Source organism: Mastigoproctus giganteus, chromosome 5 (genome assembly GCF_048544385.1).
Source record: "Mastigoproctus giganteus isolate SK-2022 chromosome 5, ASM4854438v1, whole genome shotgun sequence".
Taxonomy (NCBI): Eukaryota; Metazoa; Arthropoda; class Arachnida; order Uropygi; family Thelyphonidae; genus Mastigoproctus; species Mastigoproctus giganteus.
In genome coordinates, this window is record NC_143579.1 from 233,588,226 (window position 1) to 233,607,768 (window position 19,543).

The 19,543-nt window shown below is 35.6% G+C and overlaps 1 protein-coding gene across 1 annotated transcript in view; it reads left to right on the forward strand.

Annotated features, from left to right (window-relative positions):
- The window catches only part of mRpL55 (mitochondrial ribosomal protein L55), a 29,881-nt gene extending 11,458 nt beyond the window's left edge, over positions 1-18,423 (forward strand). Inside the window, exons 2-3 of the mRNA XM_090373808.1 lie at positions 2,018-2,204; positions 18,232-18,423. Of these exons, the coding sequence (XP_090229934.1) occupies positions 2,018-2,204; positions 18,232-18,375 (331 nt within the window). The 3' untranslated portion in view covers positions 18,376-18,423. The remainder of the gene's footprint in view (positions 1-2,017; positions 2,205-18,231) is intronic.
- The last annotated feature ends 1,120 nt before the right edge of the window (positions 18,424-19,543 follow it).

Below are 19,543 nucleotides of genomic sequence, written 5' to 3' on the forward strand. Positions count from 1 at the left end.
CGATTGCAGATACGGGGAACAGCAGAAAGGATGCCAATGCAAGTTGTCTGGTATGTGACTTCTGCCCCTCCAAGTATCATAGTCATCAACAGCTGTCCCCTTCCAGTATACCCACCCAATTTAGAATGGCTCCAGCCCTCACGGTGTCTCGCATATGTTAAGAATTTAGAATTTGTATTCATGCTAATTAATGTGTATAACTTTTTGTGGCGATCTCACACACTCTTTGTTTCTTAATGTCTCTCCTCCTGCCTCCTAACTAAAATTGGGAGAAGGAAAAAATTATCCTAGCAGTAAAGACCTTTTCCTTCCTCTAAAAATGTTTAATAAATAAAATAAATTTTCTGTTTATACTCTGGGATGACCAAACGGTCAGAGGAGTTTACAAGATACACAGATTACAAGAAACAGCACCGTATTCAGCAGTGACGGTGCTTGAACCCCGGTCACTCAAGGCACGTGTACTTATGCACCCGCGCACCTAACCCCTAGGCTTTTCCATGGCATCCCTATAAACCTTGCCCCCTTATTATGGTTTTCAGTTTATGGACTTCTTTAAATGTGCTGTGGCCCCCCAGGGGGAGGCAGTGTGGCCCCTGTTGAGAATGGCTGATTTAGACTAACATAGTAGCAAATGAATTTATTGGAAATTCCTCATATGGCATGTTGTATAGTTACTGTACAGCTTAAACACTTAAAACATTAGCATTAGTTGAGGCATACGATGCAAGAAAGCAAGCTTATGCAGCATCAGCCAAAAAAAAAAAAAAAAAAAAAAAATCCCTTCCCATTTCAGCCATCCGGTCACTCCAAATGCCTGTCTTGCTCAGCCTTAAATTTATTTAAGCTATCAACTTCCATAACAACAGGTGGAAGTCTGTTCCAGCAATCAACTATCCCCTTTAGCCAGCGGGTAGTTGTTCCAGCAATCAATTACCCGCTGGCTAAAAGCAAATATGTTCTGGTATTGCTGTAGAATTTTGAACTATCCCCCAGAAAGCCCTCATAGTTGCACAATCAAACACTGCTTTGCAAATAAATTCTTTTTTTTTTTTTTTTTTATGAAAACCCCAAACACGAAAGGTATCAAAACCTATAGTACTTAGTATCATGCATGGGTTGAAGGAGAAGTAGGGGGGGGGATACCGGAAACTTTGCTCTATAGACTAAACATGGGTTTCACCACTTCAAGCCTCCAATAAGCAAAGTGGTGGTATTTCACCGGTTGATGAAAGTCATCTACCACCTAGATTATGGGCTGGGAACCTTTTTTTGAGCCAAATCAGCAAAAAAAGTAAAAAAAAAAAAAAAAAGGCAAATTTTGAGAATCACAGCTGCATATATTATACAGGATTATTCAAAAAGAAGTAAAACTATAAAGAACACAACATAATTGGTATCATATGTTTTATTGCCTTGTGACTGTTATATCACTGATCAAAAAGAAAATATTTGATTTTTTTTTTATTATTTTACTCAGTATACAAAATGAGAGCCATGCAGTCCGAACCCCTAGTCTAGATTATATTGAGAGATCATTTGATATTTGATTTTTTTAGGAGCATTAGCAACTAAGACCATAGTGCTCCGAGAATATGCGGTGGTCATTCCCTGACCTTTCCGCATCCTCCATATTTGGTGGTGACAGGCTCAAACCCCGGTCTAATCAAGAAGCGTGTGCTACACACTGCTGCTCCTTCCCACCTGGCTACGGAGGCATCCATTGAGAGATCATAATTAGATGACTGATGTTACTAACCTTAAAAACATTTTATTGTTTTTCTAAACAAATATTCAGCTTTTCATAATAATAATATTTTTAAATTAGGTTTTTAAAATTATACCATTAACATTAATTATACCAATTATACCAATTAACATTAATTATACCAATTAATGCTAATTAATGTATTAATGAGGTTTGAATTCAGTTGTAATTAAGAGGCTGCATATAATACTGCATTTTATGTAAATCCTTTAATATGTAAAATAACTATTTTTTTTTTTTTTTGTCTAGGAATTGCCAGTATGTTAAACCACTTTCACAAATAACAGGTTTGATAACACTGAGATACAATTCTCATAGGGCCAGCATATGTAAAATCAAAAGAGAAAAGTATTTGAGATCATATCCAACACTCATAGTAAATCCAGATGGGTCTACCTATCTAGCTAGATATCATCTGCCTCGAAAAATTATCAAGGTTTGTAGTTTAAAAGAAAATAATACTGTATTATATAACACTTTGCACTTTCAGTATGCTAATAAAGGACAGTACAGGTAACCCTCATATAACACGATAGTTAGGTTCCTATAAAATCTTGTGTGTGAAACCATGTTATACGGTACTAAGAACCATTACAAAAAGGGGGGTTACATTCCAAAAGCTAACAAAACTACATCATTTTTTAATAACTATCAGGAACTTAATTTTTATTAAAAATAATAATAACAACAAACAATCCGTGTTTGTTCCGTGATACATATGTCAGTAATGTACATTCATTTAATTTTCTCCCTCTTCATCGCTGCTAAGCACAATCAAACAAGAATGTTTTCTCTGTTACAGAATATCTTCACCTTCTGAACTTTCTTCTGTAGCATCTAGATTTCGTGTTTCTTCTGCTCTCTTTAAAAAATCAGTAATCTGGGTTTGTTTGCTTTTGCTTGATAGATCTTGGTAAATTTCATGGTATGGAGCTAAGCATTTTTGAAGCTCCTTTTTGAACTTTGTGCTCCCTTCAGTCGAAGGATCTGCATTCAAAAAATAAGATTCTAATTGCTCAGCTAAGTTTTATGCCTTCCCGTATGCTTTTTAGTGTAAAATTTGGAACTTCAGAATTTTCATCTACACTATCATCCTCTGATTACATTATGATTTTGCAGAAAATATATGAGAATGCTACCTCCTTTATTAGCCGAGACAAAGACAGTAGCAAATTTAAAATTGAGAAAGGAGTTCAACAAGAGGAGACAATATCTCCAAAGTTGTTTACTGCTGCCCCTGAGGAAGCTTTCGGATGATTGGACTGGTCACAGAATTGCGAATGGAGAGTACCTAAACCATTTACGATTTGCAGATGACACTATGATCGTAAGCCACGATCCCAAAGAATTAGAGGAAAATCTTAATCAGTTATGCAGAGTTAGTACGGATTTTGGACTAAATATGAATATGGCTAAAACAAAAGTAATGATGAACAACAGTTCATCATTACTATGCAGAAAGGAATATAATTATTGAAGGAGCAGTAATTGAAAGGATGGATTCATATACTTATCTGGTACAAGTCAGATGTAATAATGATAAATGGTTGGATGTCAAGAGAAGAATAAATTTTGGATGGATAGCATTCAGGAAATATAGTCACATACTGAGGAGCAATATCCCAGTTTGTTTGAACTGTAAAATAATGAACCAATGTATACTCCCCACCATGACTTATGGAGGTGAAACTTGGACACTCACCAAAAAAATGGAAGAGAAGCTGAAAACTACACAGCGAAGAATGTAATGAATTATATTAGGAATCAGACTGTTGGATAAGAAGAGAAATACATGGATTAGGCAGCAAACACAAGGACATTCTTATCAAAACTAAAGAACTGAAATGGACTTTGGCAGGACACATAGCTCGAAGACATGATGGCAGATGGACTAAGAAAATAACAGAATGGTATCCAAGAGGAGCTAAAAGAAAAACTGGAAGACAACAATGGAGATGGATAGATGAAATTCAGGAGTGAGTAGTAAATGGATGGCCATTGCGCAAAACAGAAGAAAGTGGAAAGTTGTTGGAGAGCTTTAATCCTCCAGTGGATTGAAAATGGCTGATTATGATCATCATCATCCTCTGAATTGATTGCTTCATTTAAATTGAAACATATTGCAATGTTATGATACCTTTTTTAAGACAATCCAAAATTTGTATATTTGATTCTGGAGAAATAAAGTTTCTTTTGAGTGGTGCTTTTTTACTTTCCTTAGGCATATTTTATGGCTGGAATTTAATTTACAACAATGAAATTATTACAATATGGTTCTTAAGAACAAAGTTTAGTAATACATACCTGGAAATATTTATAAACGATCAAATAAAAATCAAAATAATCGTAAAATGTCACAAACTGCATGCTTTGAAGTCACAATTTTTTATTCTCTCAAACAACCACAAGTTCAAAGCACAGAACCTAATACAGGGATTTCCCAAAAAAAGGAGATTCACAAAAAAGAATGGAAATCTTGAAAAATGGCATCCATCATAATAGGGTTTTCCCTGCACAAAAGCTCAAAAATACCATGTTATGCAAGGTTTGCTGCAGTTTATCAATCATGTTAGAGTGAAACTGTGTTGTAGAAGTACCGGGTTATACGGGGGTTGCCTGTACCATGTAATTTCACAGATTACTAATATTATTGGAAAATAGTTGTAAAAAAAGACGATTGTGCTGTTGTCACTGCATGTTTTTGTACTAGGGACCAGAGTATTTATATATTTTTTATACTATGCATTTTACATTTTTTACACACAGAAACAGAATTATTTGAAGAAAGGTGCCTCCATAGCCAGGTGGGCAGGAGCAGTAGTGCGTAGCATACGCTTCTTGATTAGACTGGTGTTCGAGCCCGTGACCACCAAATACGGAGGATGTGGAAGGTCAGGGAATGACCACCACATATCCCCAGCACGGATAAAGGGTGAGGGTTGGCGTCAGGAAGGGCATCCGGCCGTAAAAATTGCATGCCAAAACAATAAAAACACTGACCCCCTATAATAATTGGAAAAGGCGAGGACAAAAAAAAAAAAAAACAAAAAAAACCCAGAATTATTTGAAGGAAACAGGAAGGAATGTTACACCATGTTGAATTTAATTACATCAAACATTATAGCTCTTCTCTGAGAGCTTTCATCAGTCAACAATGTTTATAGTTGACTATTTTTGACAAACTGACTATTTACATGTGAATAAATATAACCTTATCTGTATCATGATCAGTGTCATGATTTTAGGAAATTAAATTATATAAAAAATGTTCTATAATAAATTTAAAAAACTGAACAAAAGGAGCTGCAAGTCCAATAACAAGGGTTGATTGTTGTCCTCTATGAAGGTTGTTGGTTTGGTTATAGTTGTGGCTGATGATCCTTGGTTTTTGGGACCACGTATGCAGTAGAATGGGCAGTGAGTGCTGGAGGTGTAGCTCCTCTAGTGACTTCCATTTTAAGGCGGTGTGGATACAAGAAAGGAGAGAAGCTGTTAAGTCTGGGTATTGCTGGGATACAGGGAATAATATTGTGAGCGGCTATACTCTTGTTCCTATTGATGACTTTGAATGATTGTGAAATATTTTCTTTTCTGACATTTCTGGTCTAGAATTCTTGGCTGGTTGAGATTGAGGTCATGGCCTTACATAGTAGAGGTGAAGTCCACATCACTGGGTTTCTGTATTTCCTTGTCTGGTTTTGTTTGCATGTTATTCAAGGAGGAGAGGGCCAGATGTTTATCAAACTCTAACAGGGAGTTAAATTATTTTGTAATAACTGAGAGTAAAGTGGAGGAGAAATCGTTGAAGTTAAACATAAGAAAGGCATCTGGGGTAGTGGGATCTATCCAGTTATATTAAAGGAGGTGGCAAAGGAAGTAAGCCCTTAGCCATAATTATGAGCATTCTTAGGCTCGGGAGAAGTCCCCATGGACTGGAGATGTGCAAATGTAACTCGAATTCACAAAAGGGGATCAAAGGGTAACATGAATAATTACAAACCTGTTAGTTTTACTTCGGTTCCAGGGAAATTAATGGAGTCCTGGTTAAAGAAGCATCGCAGGATCATCTAGACAAGGCAGCAGTAATAATTCAGACTGAGCATGGGTTTGTCAAGAGGAAGTCTTGTCTGACCAATTTGATTGGATACTATGACATGGTCACAAAGGAACTGGATACAAAAATAATTTTGATATCATATACTTGAATTTCAGGAAAGCTTTTGATACTGTTACACATAGAAGTCTACTGTACAAATTGGAGCAGTATGGCATTAAGGGCAAGTTGCTACAATGAATAAAAGGATGGTTGAGTGACAGAAGACAGAGAGTGGTAATCAGTGGATACTGTTCTGAATGGACTAATGTTATTAGCGGTGTCCCTCAGGGTTCGGTGTTGGGCCCATTTTTGTTTTTTATATTTATAAATGATATTAATGAAGGTACATCAAGCTTAATGTCAAAGTTTGCAGATGATACAAAGGTTGGCAGGGTTGTTAATAAGAGTAATGATAAAGAGCAAAGTTTGGCAGGGTTGTTAATAAGAGTAAGAGTATATTGCTGCAACAGGATTTGGAAAAGTTGGGTAAATGGGCTGAGAAGTGGCAACTGAAGTTTAACATTTGACAAATTCAAAGTACTGCATGTGGGCAGCAGTGACCCCAGAGAAATGTACCAACTATGTGGTATTACACTCAGGGTAGTGGAGAATGAAAGATACCTGGGGTAATTGTGCAGTCAGATATGAAATTTTCTGAGCAGTGCACATAGGCTGCCAGAGTAGGTCATGGGGTCTTGTCAATGATATACAGGAATTTTGCGAGCAGGGATAAAGAGGTGATTATCCCCTTGTATAAGTGTCAATGGTCAGGCCACATCTTGAGTACTGCATACAGGTCTGGAAGCCTCATTTTAAGAAGGGTACAGAGAAGGGAAACAAGACTAGTGAAGGGAACAAAGGGGTGCTCTTATGGAGACTAGGCACCTGCGAGGCGATCTGATTGAGGTGTATTGAGGCCTTGAATGGATTGAGCAGACTCAGTGCTGATGGAATTCTTCCTCTTGATTAGATTACAAACCTGAGGGGGCATAGATTCAAACTGAGGAAAGACAGTTGTAAAATAGATACACGGAAGTTTGCCTTTAGCCAGCGGATAGTTAATTGCTGGAACAAACTTCCATCTTGTTGTTGTTGTTGTGGAAGTTGATACCTTAAATAAATTCAAGGCCGAACCAGACAAACATTTGGAATGAATGGATAAGTGAAATGGGAAGGGGTTTTTTTTTTTTTTTTTTTTTTGGCTGATGCTGTATAAGCTTGCTTTCTTGCATCAAGTGCTTCTACTAATGCTAATGTTCACAAATTCTCAGTTTGAGTTCCTATAGGATTGGTTGACCTATAGACAAGTCGTATAGGATTTCCTATAGGTCTTGTTGTATAGGCAACAATTTATAGACCATATCCCTAACTTAAAAGTGGGAGAAGCTCTCAGGACATGTTTAATCTTCCTGTTCTCAGTTTGCCTCTAGCCTAATGCAGAGAAAACCACATAGGAGAAACTCAGCTGTCATGTGTTGCCCTTCTGCCAGTCCATCATAGCAAGTGTCATTGCAGTAGCTTACCTTTATCAGAGATCACTGTAGAGATGGCAGCTCTGCCACACATAAGGGGGAAACCATAACCCCCCATTTCCATGAAAATACATAATAGCATGATATTTCTCATATCAGCATTCTTTGTGAATGTCTGCAATTTGTGCTGAAAATCCACACTCCTAAATCCCTTGGCCCACTGAGTATGCACAGTCTCCACTGTACATGCTCAAGCCCACCTAGGCATCCCCCCCCCAATTCTACATCCAATCATTGGGCCAAAGACATTTACTTTGAAATATTCCACCATGTAAGCAAGGAAACACTGATTACTATATCTACTGGTATTTTCTTTCCTTACATGGCGGGGTATCTCAAAAGTAAGTGTCTCCGGCCCAAGGATTGAAAATAAAAAGGAGTGGGGAGGTGCCTATGTGGGCCATTGGTTTTAGGAATATGGATTGTTTCAGCACAAACTGTAGATAGGTATACACAAGATAATAGTATAACAGCAGTTGCAAGCCAAGGCTAACATGATTCTTGCTCTGCTTGTATTGGGACATGCAATGGCCTTCTGGAGTACTCACTGGGCAAATACATTGGCTCTATTAGGGTTACCAAGAGAAACACAGGTGCACATATATTTGCTTGTTCATTAATGCTAGGACTGGAGAAATTTCATGAATTTGACGTACTGTTTAAGTCATCAAATGTAGATGTTATTAGGTATGCACAATGCTATTCAGACAGAAGGGATGCGGAAATTGTATATGGTAAGTACAATGTGTATAGAAAGTATAGACAGGACAGGAGTGGGAGGATTTATGTTCATGGTTAAGAAACACATAAAATTTATGCATTGAATTAGTATTAACATTAGTAAAGGCACATGATACAAGAAAGCAAGCTTATATAGCATCAGCCAAAAAAAAAAAAAAAAAAAAACCCCACTCTTCTCATTTCGCCCATTCATTCACTCCAAATATTTGTCTAGTTCTGCCTTGAATCTATTAAGCTATTAACTTCTACAATGACAGATGGAAGTTTGTTCCCGCAATCAACTACCCACCGGCTAAAGGCAAACTTCCACACATCTATTCTACAACTGTCTTTCCTCAATTTGAATTTATGCCCTCTCAGACAATTATTCTGAGCAAGAGGAAGAATCTCATCAGCAATGAGCCTGCTCAAGCCATTCAAGGCGTTGTACACCTCAATCAGATCACCTCGCAGGTGCCTAGTCTCCAGAAAATGTAATTTGCAAATCTTAAGCCTTTCTTCATAAGAGCAACCCTTTGTTACATTCACTAATCTTGTTGCCCTTCTCTGAACTCGTTCCAGCAGATCTACATCCTTCTTAAATTGAGGCCTCCAGACCTGTATACAGTACTCAAGGTGTGGCCTGACAATTGCATTATACAAGGGGATAATCACCTCCTTATCCCTACTAGAAAAATTCCTGTATATCATTGACAAGCCACCATGAGCTACTCTTGCAGACCATCTGCACTGCTCAGAAAACTTCATATCTGCCTGCACAACTAGTTCCTCTGGGACCAGTGCATTCTGTGCCTTAGTGGTTGCCATGTTGAGTGATGCTCAAATGCAAGCTCTGGTGTTGATGTAGGCAGCTGAGAGCTTGATGGGCCACTCAATTTAAATTCTTTGAGGGCATCAACCCTAATTGATGATGTTATAGGCCAAGTGATTGTGATGAATATAGTTGTTGTTATTTGTTTTTTTTAGGAGCATTAGCAACTAAGGCCATATTGTTCCGGGATATGCGGCAGTCATACCCTGACCTTTCCACATCCTCCGTATTTGGTGGTCACGGGCCTGAACTCCGGTCTAATCAAGAAGTGTGTGCTACGCACTGCTGCTCCTGTCCACCTGGCTACAGAGGCGCCATGAATATAGTGAATGACTGTACAGACAAATAGAATGGGCCTGTAAGTCTGATTGTCTTATAATGGGGGATTTTAACTTTCCAGATATTGACTGGAACTTGTTGGTTGGTCACTCACACACTACCAGTAATTTTCTGGAATTACTGGATGACTACTTTCTACAGTAGCATATTAGAGGCAACGAGAGGAAGCAATACTCGACCAAATTATCAGCAGTGACTCTTGTATATTAAGAATTTCCAGGTGCAACAAGTTAAATTATGGACATCTTTATGAAATTCAAGCCCTCTTGCATAGCAGTGTTATGATCACTGGTTCCCTTATATTCCATAATATAAGGGAAAGGCCTGGTTTCAAATACCCTCAAGATAGGTGGAATTTTATTGTGTGGAAAATAGTCTCATTGTTTTTACACCATAGCTAAGTTAATAAATCTCATTTGATGGGTATACAGTTCTTTTTTTTTAAATACAGAACTTTCCTGCAAATCAGACAAATCAATCATAAAATAGATGCAGTTTCTGACATTATAGACCAATGTTTCATAGTCTTGGAACTCTATTTTAAGCTCAAATTGTTATGAAATACAGTGAACTGTATTTTAAAGATTTTTTTTATATATTCTAAAATTACTTTTTTTGTCGTTTTGTTCAGTTTAAAAGGTTTTGATCTTGAAAATATTTGCATTCAGGGACTTCTTTTTATAAAGAAAAAGTCTTGCAAAAATATGTAGTATTAACCCATCAGCAGTCTCCATTGTGCATGCAAAAATTTAAAAAAAATTCATATACAGTCGAATTTGGTTATAACGAGCATCAAGGGACCGACAAAATTTTCTCATTATAACCATTACTCACAATATCAGTGATATCAGAGATGGGGAAACCCCTGGGAGAACACTTTATATCAGTGATGAGTTAACTCTACCCCCTATTTTTTTAAATTCTCGATAACTTGATAGATAGATTCAAAAAACAAAAGAAATAGAGAGAAAAAATAATATAAGTATATACCTACATATTATTTGTATTAATATGCTTGTATAAACTACAATACACTTAGTATTAGTATTAGTATTAGTATTAGTAACGGCCGCATGGTGCAAGAAAGCCTATGGCTTATGCTGCACCAGCCAAAAAAAAATAAAAAATAAAAAAAAATAAATCCGAACAAAACAATGATAAAAACAAAAAAATAAAAATAAATAACTAAATAATAATAATTAATAAAATAAAAAATAAATAAAAAGGAAATTAAACCTATCATCCTATGTGCTTCCCTTACCCGAAAGTACTATCCAGATGACCTTTGAATTTCCCCAAACTCTCGGCCTCTACCACCCATGAAGGCAACTTATTCCAGTAATTTATAACTCGCTGGCTAAAATAGAACTTCCTGCAATCCAATCTAAACATTTCCCCCCGTAACTTGAATTTATGTCCCCTAGTTCTAGCATCATTTATAATCTTGAAAATTTTGTCCTCATTCATTTTACTGATGCCTCTCAGAGCCTTAAACACCTCAATTAAATCTCCTCTAAGGTGTCTAGTTTCCAAACTCTGCAACCCACATATTCGAAGTCTTTCTTCATAAGGACGCCCTTTTGCCGATCTCACCAGGCGAGTTACCCTTCTTTGCACCCTTTCAAGAAGCTCGATGTCTTTCTTCAGGTGAGGTCTCCATACTTGAACACAGTATTCCAAGTGTGGTCTAACATAAGCCTTATATAATGGGATTATCACGTCCCTATCTCTACTTGCAAAAGTTCGATAGATCATCGATAGGACACCATGGGCCTTCCTTGCAACCTGTTTACAATGCTCAGAGAATTTCATGTCTGACCGTATCGTAACACCCAAGTCCCTTTCCTCCAGTACTGGGTTTAGTTGAACTCCACCAAGTGAATAAGTTTTTTTGGGATTACTGTTTCCCAGGTGTAATACCTTACACTTTGTTGGATTAAAGCACAGCTGCCATTTTTCTGACCATTCCTGAAGTCTATCTAGGTCTCTCTGAAGAAGCTCAGCTTGACAGTGATCATTAACTACTCTCCCAATTTTAACATCATCTGCAAATTTAGACATCACGCCCTCTATCCCTTCATCAATGTCGTTTATGAAAATTAAAAACAACAGTGGTCCTAATACTGATCCTTGGGGAACCCCACTTCTTACATCAACCCAATCTGAGGAATAGCCATTTATCACAACCCTCTGCCTCCTGCCCTGAAGCCATCCTTCTATCCATCTAAGGATTTTCCCAGTGATTCCAACCTGTTCCAGCTTATAAAGCAACCGCTCATGTGGGACTGAGTCAAAAGCTTTGCTGAAATCTAAATAAACAATGTCGAAATTATTCCCTAAATCCAGCTCGTGAGTGACCCTTTCGAAATAGCGAACCAGATTTGTTAAACATGATTTTCCCTTTACGAAACCATGCTGAGTATCCTTGAGAATTTCAATTCGATCCAAATGATCCTGAATTCCACCCTTGATCATTGCCTCCATGATTTTCCCTACTACTGAAGTCAGACTGACAGGTCGATAATTTCCAACTTCACTTTTCCAACTTTACTCTCCCAATTTTAACATCATCTGCAAATTTAGACATCACGCCCTCTATCCCTTCATCAATGTCGTTTATGAAAATTAAAAACAACAGTGGTCCTAATACTGATCCTTGGGGAACCCCACTTCTTACATCAACCCAATCTGAGGAATAGCTCGATATTTACAAATGAAATCGATATTTACAAATGAAAAGCCTTTTGTGGCAAAGGGAAATTGTGGGAGCGAAGTTAAAAAATATGTAATTAATGATATTGAAATTTCGCAAGATTATTTAATGAAAAAACTTTCGAGCCTACAGACCAGTAAGGCTCCTGGAGTTGATGCAATATACCCTATAATCTTAAGAGAGGCGGCAAGCGAGTGCATTGAACCATTGAGGCTAATTATGCGAGCATCATTAGACTCTGGGAAGATTCCCTTGGATTGGAAAAGTGCAAATGTATCTCCCATACATAAGGGTGGCTCTAAACCAGACAAACCAGATCGGACCTTTATGTAAGGGAAAGGGGATAGTAATAAATACACCAGCTGCCGTTGCAGATGAACTCAACAGTTATTTTGCATCGATATTTACAAATGAAAAGCCTTTTCATTTGTAAATGCTAAACGCAATTTATTTCTCCTAATTAAAAGCAATACTATTTAATAATAAACACGATTTCAATTAGTCTTTATTTATGAATCTTAAAATTGATGTTTGTTTTAAAGATTTCACTTTGATATTTCTTAAGTTTCCCCTTAAAACACTCAATGCATTAAGTCTCATTAATTTGCCTCAGTTCCTTCAAAAAAATTGACTAGTGTCTATTGAGCTTGAGATTGTCGGCACTGATTTTGATTCACTTGTCATCATATCATCATCACAATCGTCTTTATCATTATCGTTATCTTCATTTTTGAGTACAGCATGTACAATGTCACTCTCTGTAGGAAGACCACTAGTTAACAAGTTGTCATCAACTCATATAAATTCATCGATGTTATCTGTATTAAAACCTACAACTTTGTTAAGTAACAACCATTCAGATAATGGCGAGTTATTTTCTTCATTTCCATCATCTTCATCTACGATTGAAAATTTCATTTGAATTTAATTTCAATTTCTTGAAGCAATTCGATATGGCTCTCGAAGTAACATTGTTCCACGCATCATTCAATAAATTCATAGCATCCAATATCGATATAGACTCGATAAGTTTCTGTTCTCTTTGACTGATCAGATGTAGAACTAGAAATCTTTTATAAAATCCTTTCTGACTCTTGATTACACCTATGTCCATTGGTTGTAAAATTGATGTCCCATTGGGAGGCAAAAACACTAGCTTAATGTTGGACAAACTTTGATTCTTGCAATGTGCAGGACAGTTATCAACTAACAATAAAATATTTTTCTTCTTTTTGAATATCTCCTTATTTCAATCATTTATGTATTGCCAAAAAATATCCAAAGTCATCCAAGCTTTCTTGTTCACAGTGTAATCCACAGGAAGTTTCCTTGCATTTTTGAAAAACCAAGATTTTAACGATTTTCCAATAACAGTTTTTTTTTTTTTATCAGTTCCTGTCATATTTGCACATACCTTTGATTTTTGCAACGTTAAAAACGTTTTTACCGGCATTATTTGGAAAAAAAAGCTTTTTACATTACCTAGAAATCGTCACGAAACCTGATGCGCATGTGTTGTTCTTGTTGCTGCAGTGATGCAACAAGTACAATGCATGTGCCCAAGAAAACTCAATTGTGTGCTACAAGTGCAGTAATGCAACAAGTTGCAGTGACACAAGTACAATTGAGCAGCGACGCACTATGTCATACCGTTATATCAGCATAATGATTAATATGTGAGTGACTGTGCCAAAATCTACTGCCCAGCATTCGAAGGAATATCGTGAAAGAAAGAAAGGGAAGTTGGACAGAAATGTGAATCCAGATGAAATTCAACAAGAGTGTTTCGGTATGCCTGGGAGTTCTAAAACTGCACCCTAAAAAACTCAAGCTGAAATATGAAGGAATATCGTGAATGGAAGAAAAGTAAATTAGAAATTCAAACTATTCTGAATCATGATGAAATTCAACCACAGAATTTTACTATGCCTGATACATGTCAGCCACAGAGTTCTACACCTTATCAGGAATCTACAACTCCAGCAGAACAAATGAAGGAATATCGTGCACGAAAAAAAGCGAAATTAGAAATGGCTAATAATAAGATTCCTGATTACATCCCTGTAGTGTCTACAAGAGCTGACAGTGAGTTTGAAAAACTAGTGTACAAAAAAGTCCATTTGGATTTAGTTGTAATGTTTGTGATCGTTTATGGTTTCAATTAGATTTGAAACTATTTCCAACTTCATATGAATTACTTCAAAATGAATTTCATTTACAAGAAGTGAGTTACTTTCATGACGTGTAATACATCATACTTCATTAAAAGAGGGACGGATACCAACTATGGCCACGTCAAATGGATTTATATATCCCACATATCCTACTCATATGCCTCCACTGGATGTTGTAACTGAGCGTTTGATATCACCATGATTACCCTTTATGCAAATTTGTCGTTTACGTTATGAATGTGGACAATATGGGATCATTGGACAAGTAATAAATGTACCAGTTAACATAAATACGATAGTTCATCAATTACTTAATGGCACCTCCATAGCCAGGTGGGCAGGAGCAGCAGTGCGTAGCACACGCTTCTTGATTAGACCAGGGTTTTTAGTCCATGACCACCAAATACAGAGGGTGCGGAAAGGTCAGGGAATGACCACCGCATATCAATGGAGCAATATGGCCTTAGTTGCTAATACTCCTAAAAACCAATGACAAACAAACAGACAATTACTTAGAGAATTAGATGATGATTATGCCATTAATGTATATATAAAACGAAGACTCATACATAAATCATCATATCTACAAGGATGTGTGCAGAAGAAAATAGTGAAAATATGGTTACGGTATTTGATAAATTCACCTTTGTATAAATTCTAATGCATAAAAGTGAGTGATAATTTCTTGGAGACAAATGATGATAGTGAACAGGAGCTTTCAGATGAAATTGTGGAACCTGTCAACAATGATGATGATGAAGTTAATTCAACAACAAACATTATTATGGTCTGAAGATAAATATTTATGTATAGCACCGGCTCAGAAATCATCTCCAACAAGTTTCATATTTGATATACATGCAGAAGAACTTTCTTTTCCAGCTATATATTTGGGACATGCACGAAAATTTAAAAATGGATTGAAAATTATTCCCTTTATGATGGCATTGAATTAAATTCGTAGGTCTGATCATCGTAGAGTAACTCCCCAACATTTGCTATATATGGCAATGAAAATTATGTGAATGCGTACTGCAGAAAATTTGCAAATTGCATTTAAATCAGTAGGAATAACAGCTAACATTACTCGTTCTATATTGGAATCGAAAGAATTTATAAACAAGTCATTAGAGATTGCTCCAGAATTATGGTATTCACTACAGTTTCATGAATTAATACAAGTTGTTCGACAGTCTGATAGTACATTTTCTAAAATAGGCACTGGAGAAGCGTTATTACCAGATAAACTTAAAATTATAGAATTGAGATTTTTTACCAAAGAAAATGCTACTAATTTATGTCTGCAAGGGATTTGAAATAAAATACATAAAATGTCAGTGACTGAAACTGCAGGACTTCCATACATTCTACCATTACTGAAAGGAAAACTACATGATTACTACAAATATAGATGTGGTCAATGGATTGGTAAATGGTGCAATCGGTACTTTAGTATATTTCAAATTTGAGGACAACGAAACAGTTAAACAAGTATGGATGAAATTTCCTGAATCAAAAATAGGACATAACTGTCGATCTCGTTATAAACAATATGTGAAAGATAAATATTTACCTAGTCAATCTGTACCTATTATAAAATGATCAACTACGATTCCATTCAAGAACAATAGGAAATTAACATGTAGATGTACACAATTTCCTTTAGTATGTGCTTGTGCTTTGACTATACATAAATCTCAAGGAGGGACCTTTGATAAAGTTGTATATAATTATGAGAAAGATCATCAACAGCAACTTGTATATGTGGCGTTATCTTGAGTGACCTCATTGCAAGGTTTATATATTACAAACCCCTATGAGATTTCACATTTCACCATGGCAAAGCTACTAGTAATATAGAACTTCGTGCTGAATTAGATCGCTTGAAAAATAATAAGTTACCATTTCTACAGGATGAACTGCAAGATTTTATACAAAGTGGTATATCTATATCATCAATGAAATGCACAAAGTTTACGGGCCCATGTTTGAGATATCAAAACAGACACAATCTTACAGCAATCCAAAATATTGATATTAAGTGAAAAGTGGTTGGATAATGATGAACACATATTACTTAAACTATTCCAATGTGTGACTCAATTTAAAAGGTCGGATGTTCGTAGTGGTGGTGGTGTTGCAATATATCAATGTGAAGGTTCAACTAACATCAGTACACCACATATCTTTGCACAACATAGTAGCAATGCGGCATCAGTGTCAGATGAAATTGGAGACATTTGTGGATGTGCTAATTTAATAGTGAATCTATTTTCTTCGTTGCCATATACATTACTCCAGGGATCTCGTTAGATATAATTCATAAACAAGAATTTGATGCCATATTCCATTGAAGGTGCAAAATTATTGGAAGAGCCACTAGATCATTGTATACCTATAGTTCTCGCTGGTGATTTCAATCTAGAATTAAATTCTGAGGCTGGAAGACATCTTTCATAAATTTTGTAAATTTATGAAAGATGTCTTCAATTTAGATATTAAATCAAATACTTTAGTAAATACTACACATAATGGAACGACAATCGATGGAGTATTCACTTTGGAATTAAAATCAAGGACAAGGTCATAACCCGGCCGCTAATCCGATGCAGATGGTCATAAAGCTAAGTCACCCTTTTCATTTTCGTCTATTCCAAGAATTGAGTTTTTTTGATTGCCCGAGCAATTAAGAATGTTTGCATAGTTACCAAAATTTGTAGGGTATATCCATGTAGTATGCTCGTTATAACAGTGAGTGATTGTATGAGAATACGCATAAATTAAAATCATTATGGTTTTTTTTCTCATTACAGCTGTGATCTTGTTATTTCCGTGCTCATTATAACCAAGTTCGACTGTATTTGAACTCATAATAATTCAAATTTATAAATTTTTTTTGATGCCACCTATATTTTAATTCTTTTCTGGACACAACCACGAAAAAACCATGTATATTAAAAACATACATTTTTTAATTTTTTAAAATTAAAATTCCCTTTAGACCTGTCGGCAAATGAATGCAAATTTAAAAACTATATCCTTCCGGAAAGTGAGGAACAAGATTGCTCGCTACATGAAACGTGAATTGTGCAGTAAACAGTTTGATTCTAGGTGATGCAAAAATATCACAAAGCCAAAGAATGTTACTGGCTGGAGGAAAATGCATGGTATTAAAGCCTGCTTGCTGCTGTAGAAACACTTCATTACATGTCGATCTACATGGGCATATAATTAGCTTTAACTTAATCATGAGTTTTTACTAATTGTGCGATAATTAACAGACATTTGTGGAATTTTCTGCAGAGAATTCAAAGGAAACATTTTTAAACACTTATTAGGCATTTGTTGTGTGGACAGATGTAGATGGAGCACAAATTGTTGAAATATTGTCAGGGTTGAATCGACCCTGTGTGACCAATACAGGGTTAGCATGTGCGAAAAGATGAAAACTTATTAATGCTACTTACAAAAACAAACACTGAAATTAAAAGATATATATTTAATAAAAGATAAATTCAACATAAACAGTATATACGCATATGTACATACCAAGATTATATTCTATCAAAATAAAGTAAAAAAAAAATAAACTGCTACTGTATAATGCCACATCAGTCTTTCTCTTTGTGATAGCAAAAAAAAAAAATTGTCTTCGCTGTTGTCACTCAACATTGTAGCTTGTATTTGTAGTCACATTTTGTAGTAACAATTGTAATTCAGTATTCACAAGGCACAAAAACAGTGATCAAAATTACACCATCTCTGGCATTTATTCTGCTTGACAAAGTTATTGAAACCTCAGTCACCACCACAACATTCAGTAGACCAAATGTGACTTAAAGTATGCATTAAGTAAATGTAAAAGAGACGATTTCTTAAATTTTACAAAAAAAATTATAAAAGTTGATAGGCAAATGATGATTCTTTTGTAATGTTTTGTAATGCAAAGTAAAATGCACAATTTTCAGTTGAAGAATCCTTATATGTAATGTTTTTTGTTTCTACTTTGAATATAGATTTAAAATATATTTTGTTTTCCCGTCTCTTTCCACTCCAGTTGCCAATAAATTTGACTGCAATGACTCCTGAAGAAAGGGCTCTCCATTTGAAGAAACGAAGACCAGTGGATAAGGTTTTAATAAACGAAGATGATGTAGATACATTTGATATTAACAAATACAGTTATCTATGGAAAAAATAGTATTTGTATTTATGTGTATAGTATAATATAAGATGTATTGAGCTTATAGTTTTTGTTTTTTTAACTGTCTCATTCTTAATTCTGACACTACACTAGGTAATATGAACAAATATCTAGTAATGTTAGTCTTGTTATGGAAAAAAAAAAAGGCTTTCTTGATTAATGCATGGAGAAATCTGAATAACAAAGCTAGCACGTCACCTTCCACTGCCATCATGTTGTCTAATAGGTGCCACTTTTTAAAATCAGTGCTAAGCAAGTGCCGTATTACCATAAGGTAACATGTATTTGTGAATTGCAGTCTGTTCCATTGGATATTTCCTAATTGATAATGGAACAACTGTCTTTCCTGCTGCTAAAATTAATTCTTTATTTTTTATAGTTGTTCTTACAGCTGAACCTGTCAGTCCTAAATTATTGTGCACACATCCACTTGTTGTTGACCGGAATCGATTCGCTTCAAAATGTCTAATTTAATTTTCAAACTCGGCCTTTTTCTTACCTTTGTACCGCGTTCAGGTGTTGTTGCTTTTCATTCTTATTCGCCATTATTAACTCTTCGAAAATGTAACTTTTACATTAATTATGATACAACGTTCGAGTAAACTGTTCGTTACGGACAATGTCTAACACTACTGAGTGATAACTAGACTTCGGATAAATGCATATAGCGCAAATATTACAAGCAATGCTGCATATTCCTTAACTTGATAAGTTTTTCAAATGTTGATCTAGGAACTACGTACCAAGTCACTCTACTGCAATTAAATTAGCGTGGGAGGAAAATTTCTCAAGTCTGCGTGGGAAACATTTTAATGCTGTTTTGCTATTCATTTTCATGCTATCATTAAGTGAAATGTTTTCGTTAAACATGCCAAAAATTCAATCTGTAAAAGAATTCAATTTAAAAATTCAATCTGTACACTGGTAAAACAGCATTATAGTGAGATACAGGTTATAATATAAAAACAGCATTATAGTGAATCCGTGTTATAACAAGGGCCTACTGTATTATTTATTTTCATTCAATATTTTTTAATTGGGTTTAGCAATCAAATTAATAGATCACCATTTTTTAGTAAAAAAAAGCTAAAAATTCTTTTTTTATATATATAATTAAAACAAAAAAGGAGATCACACATATGCTATGTGCCTTTGTTAAAATTGG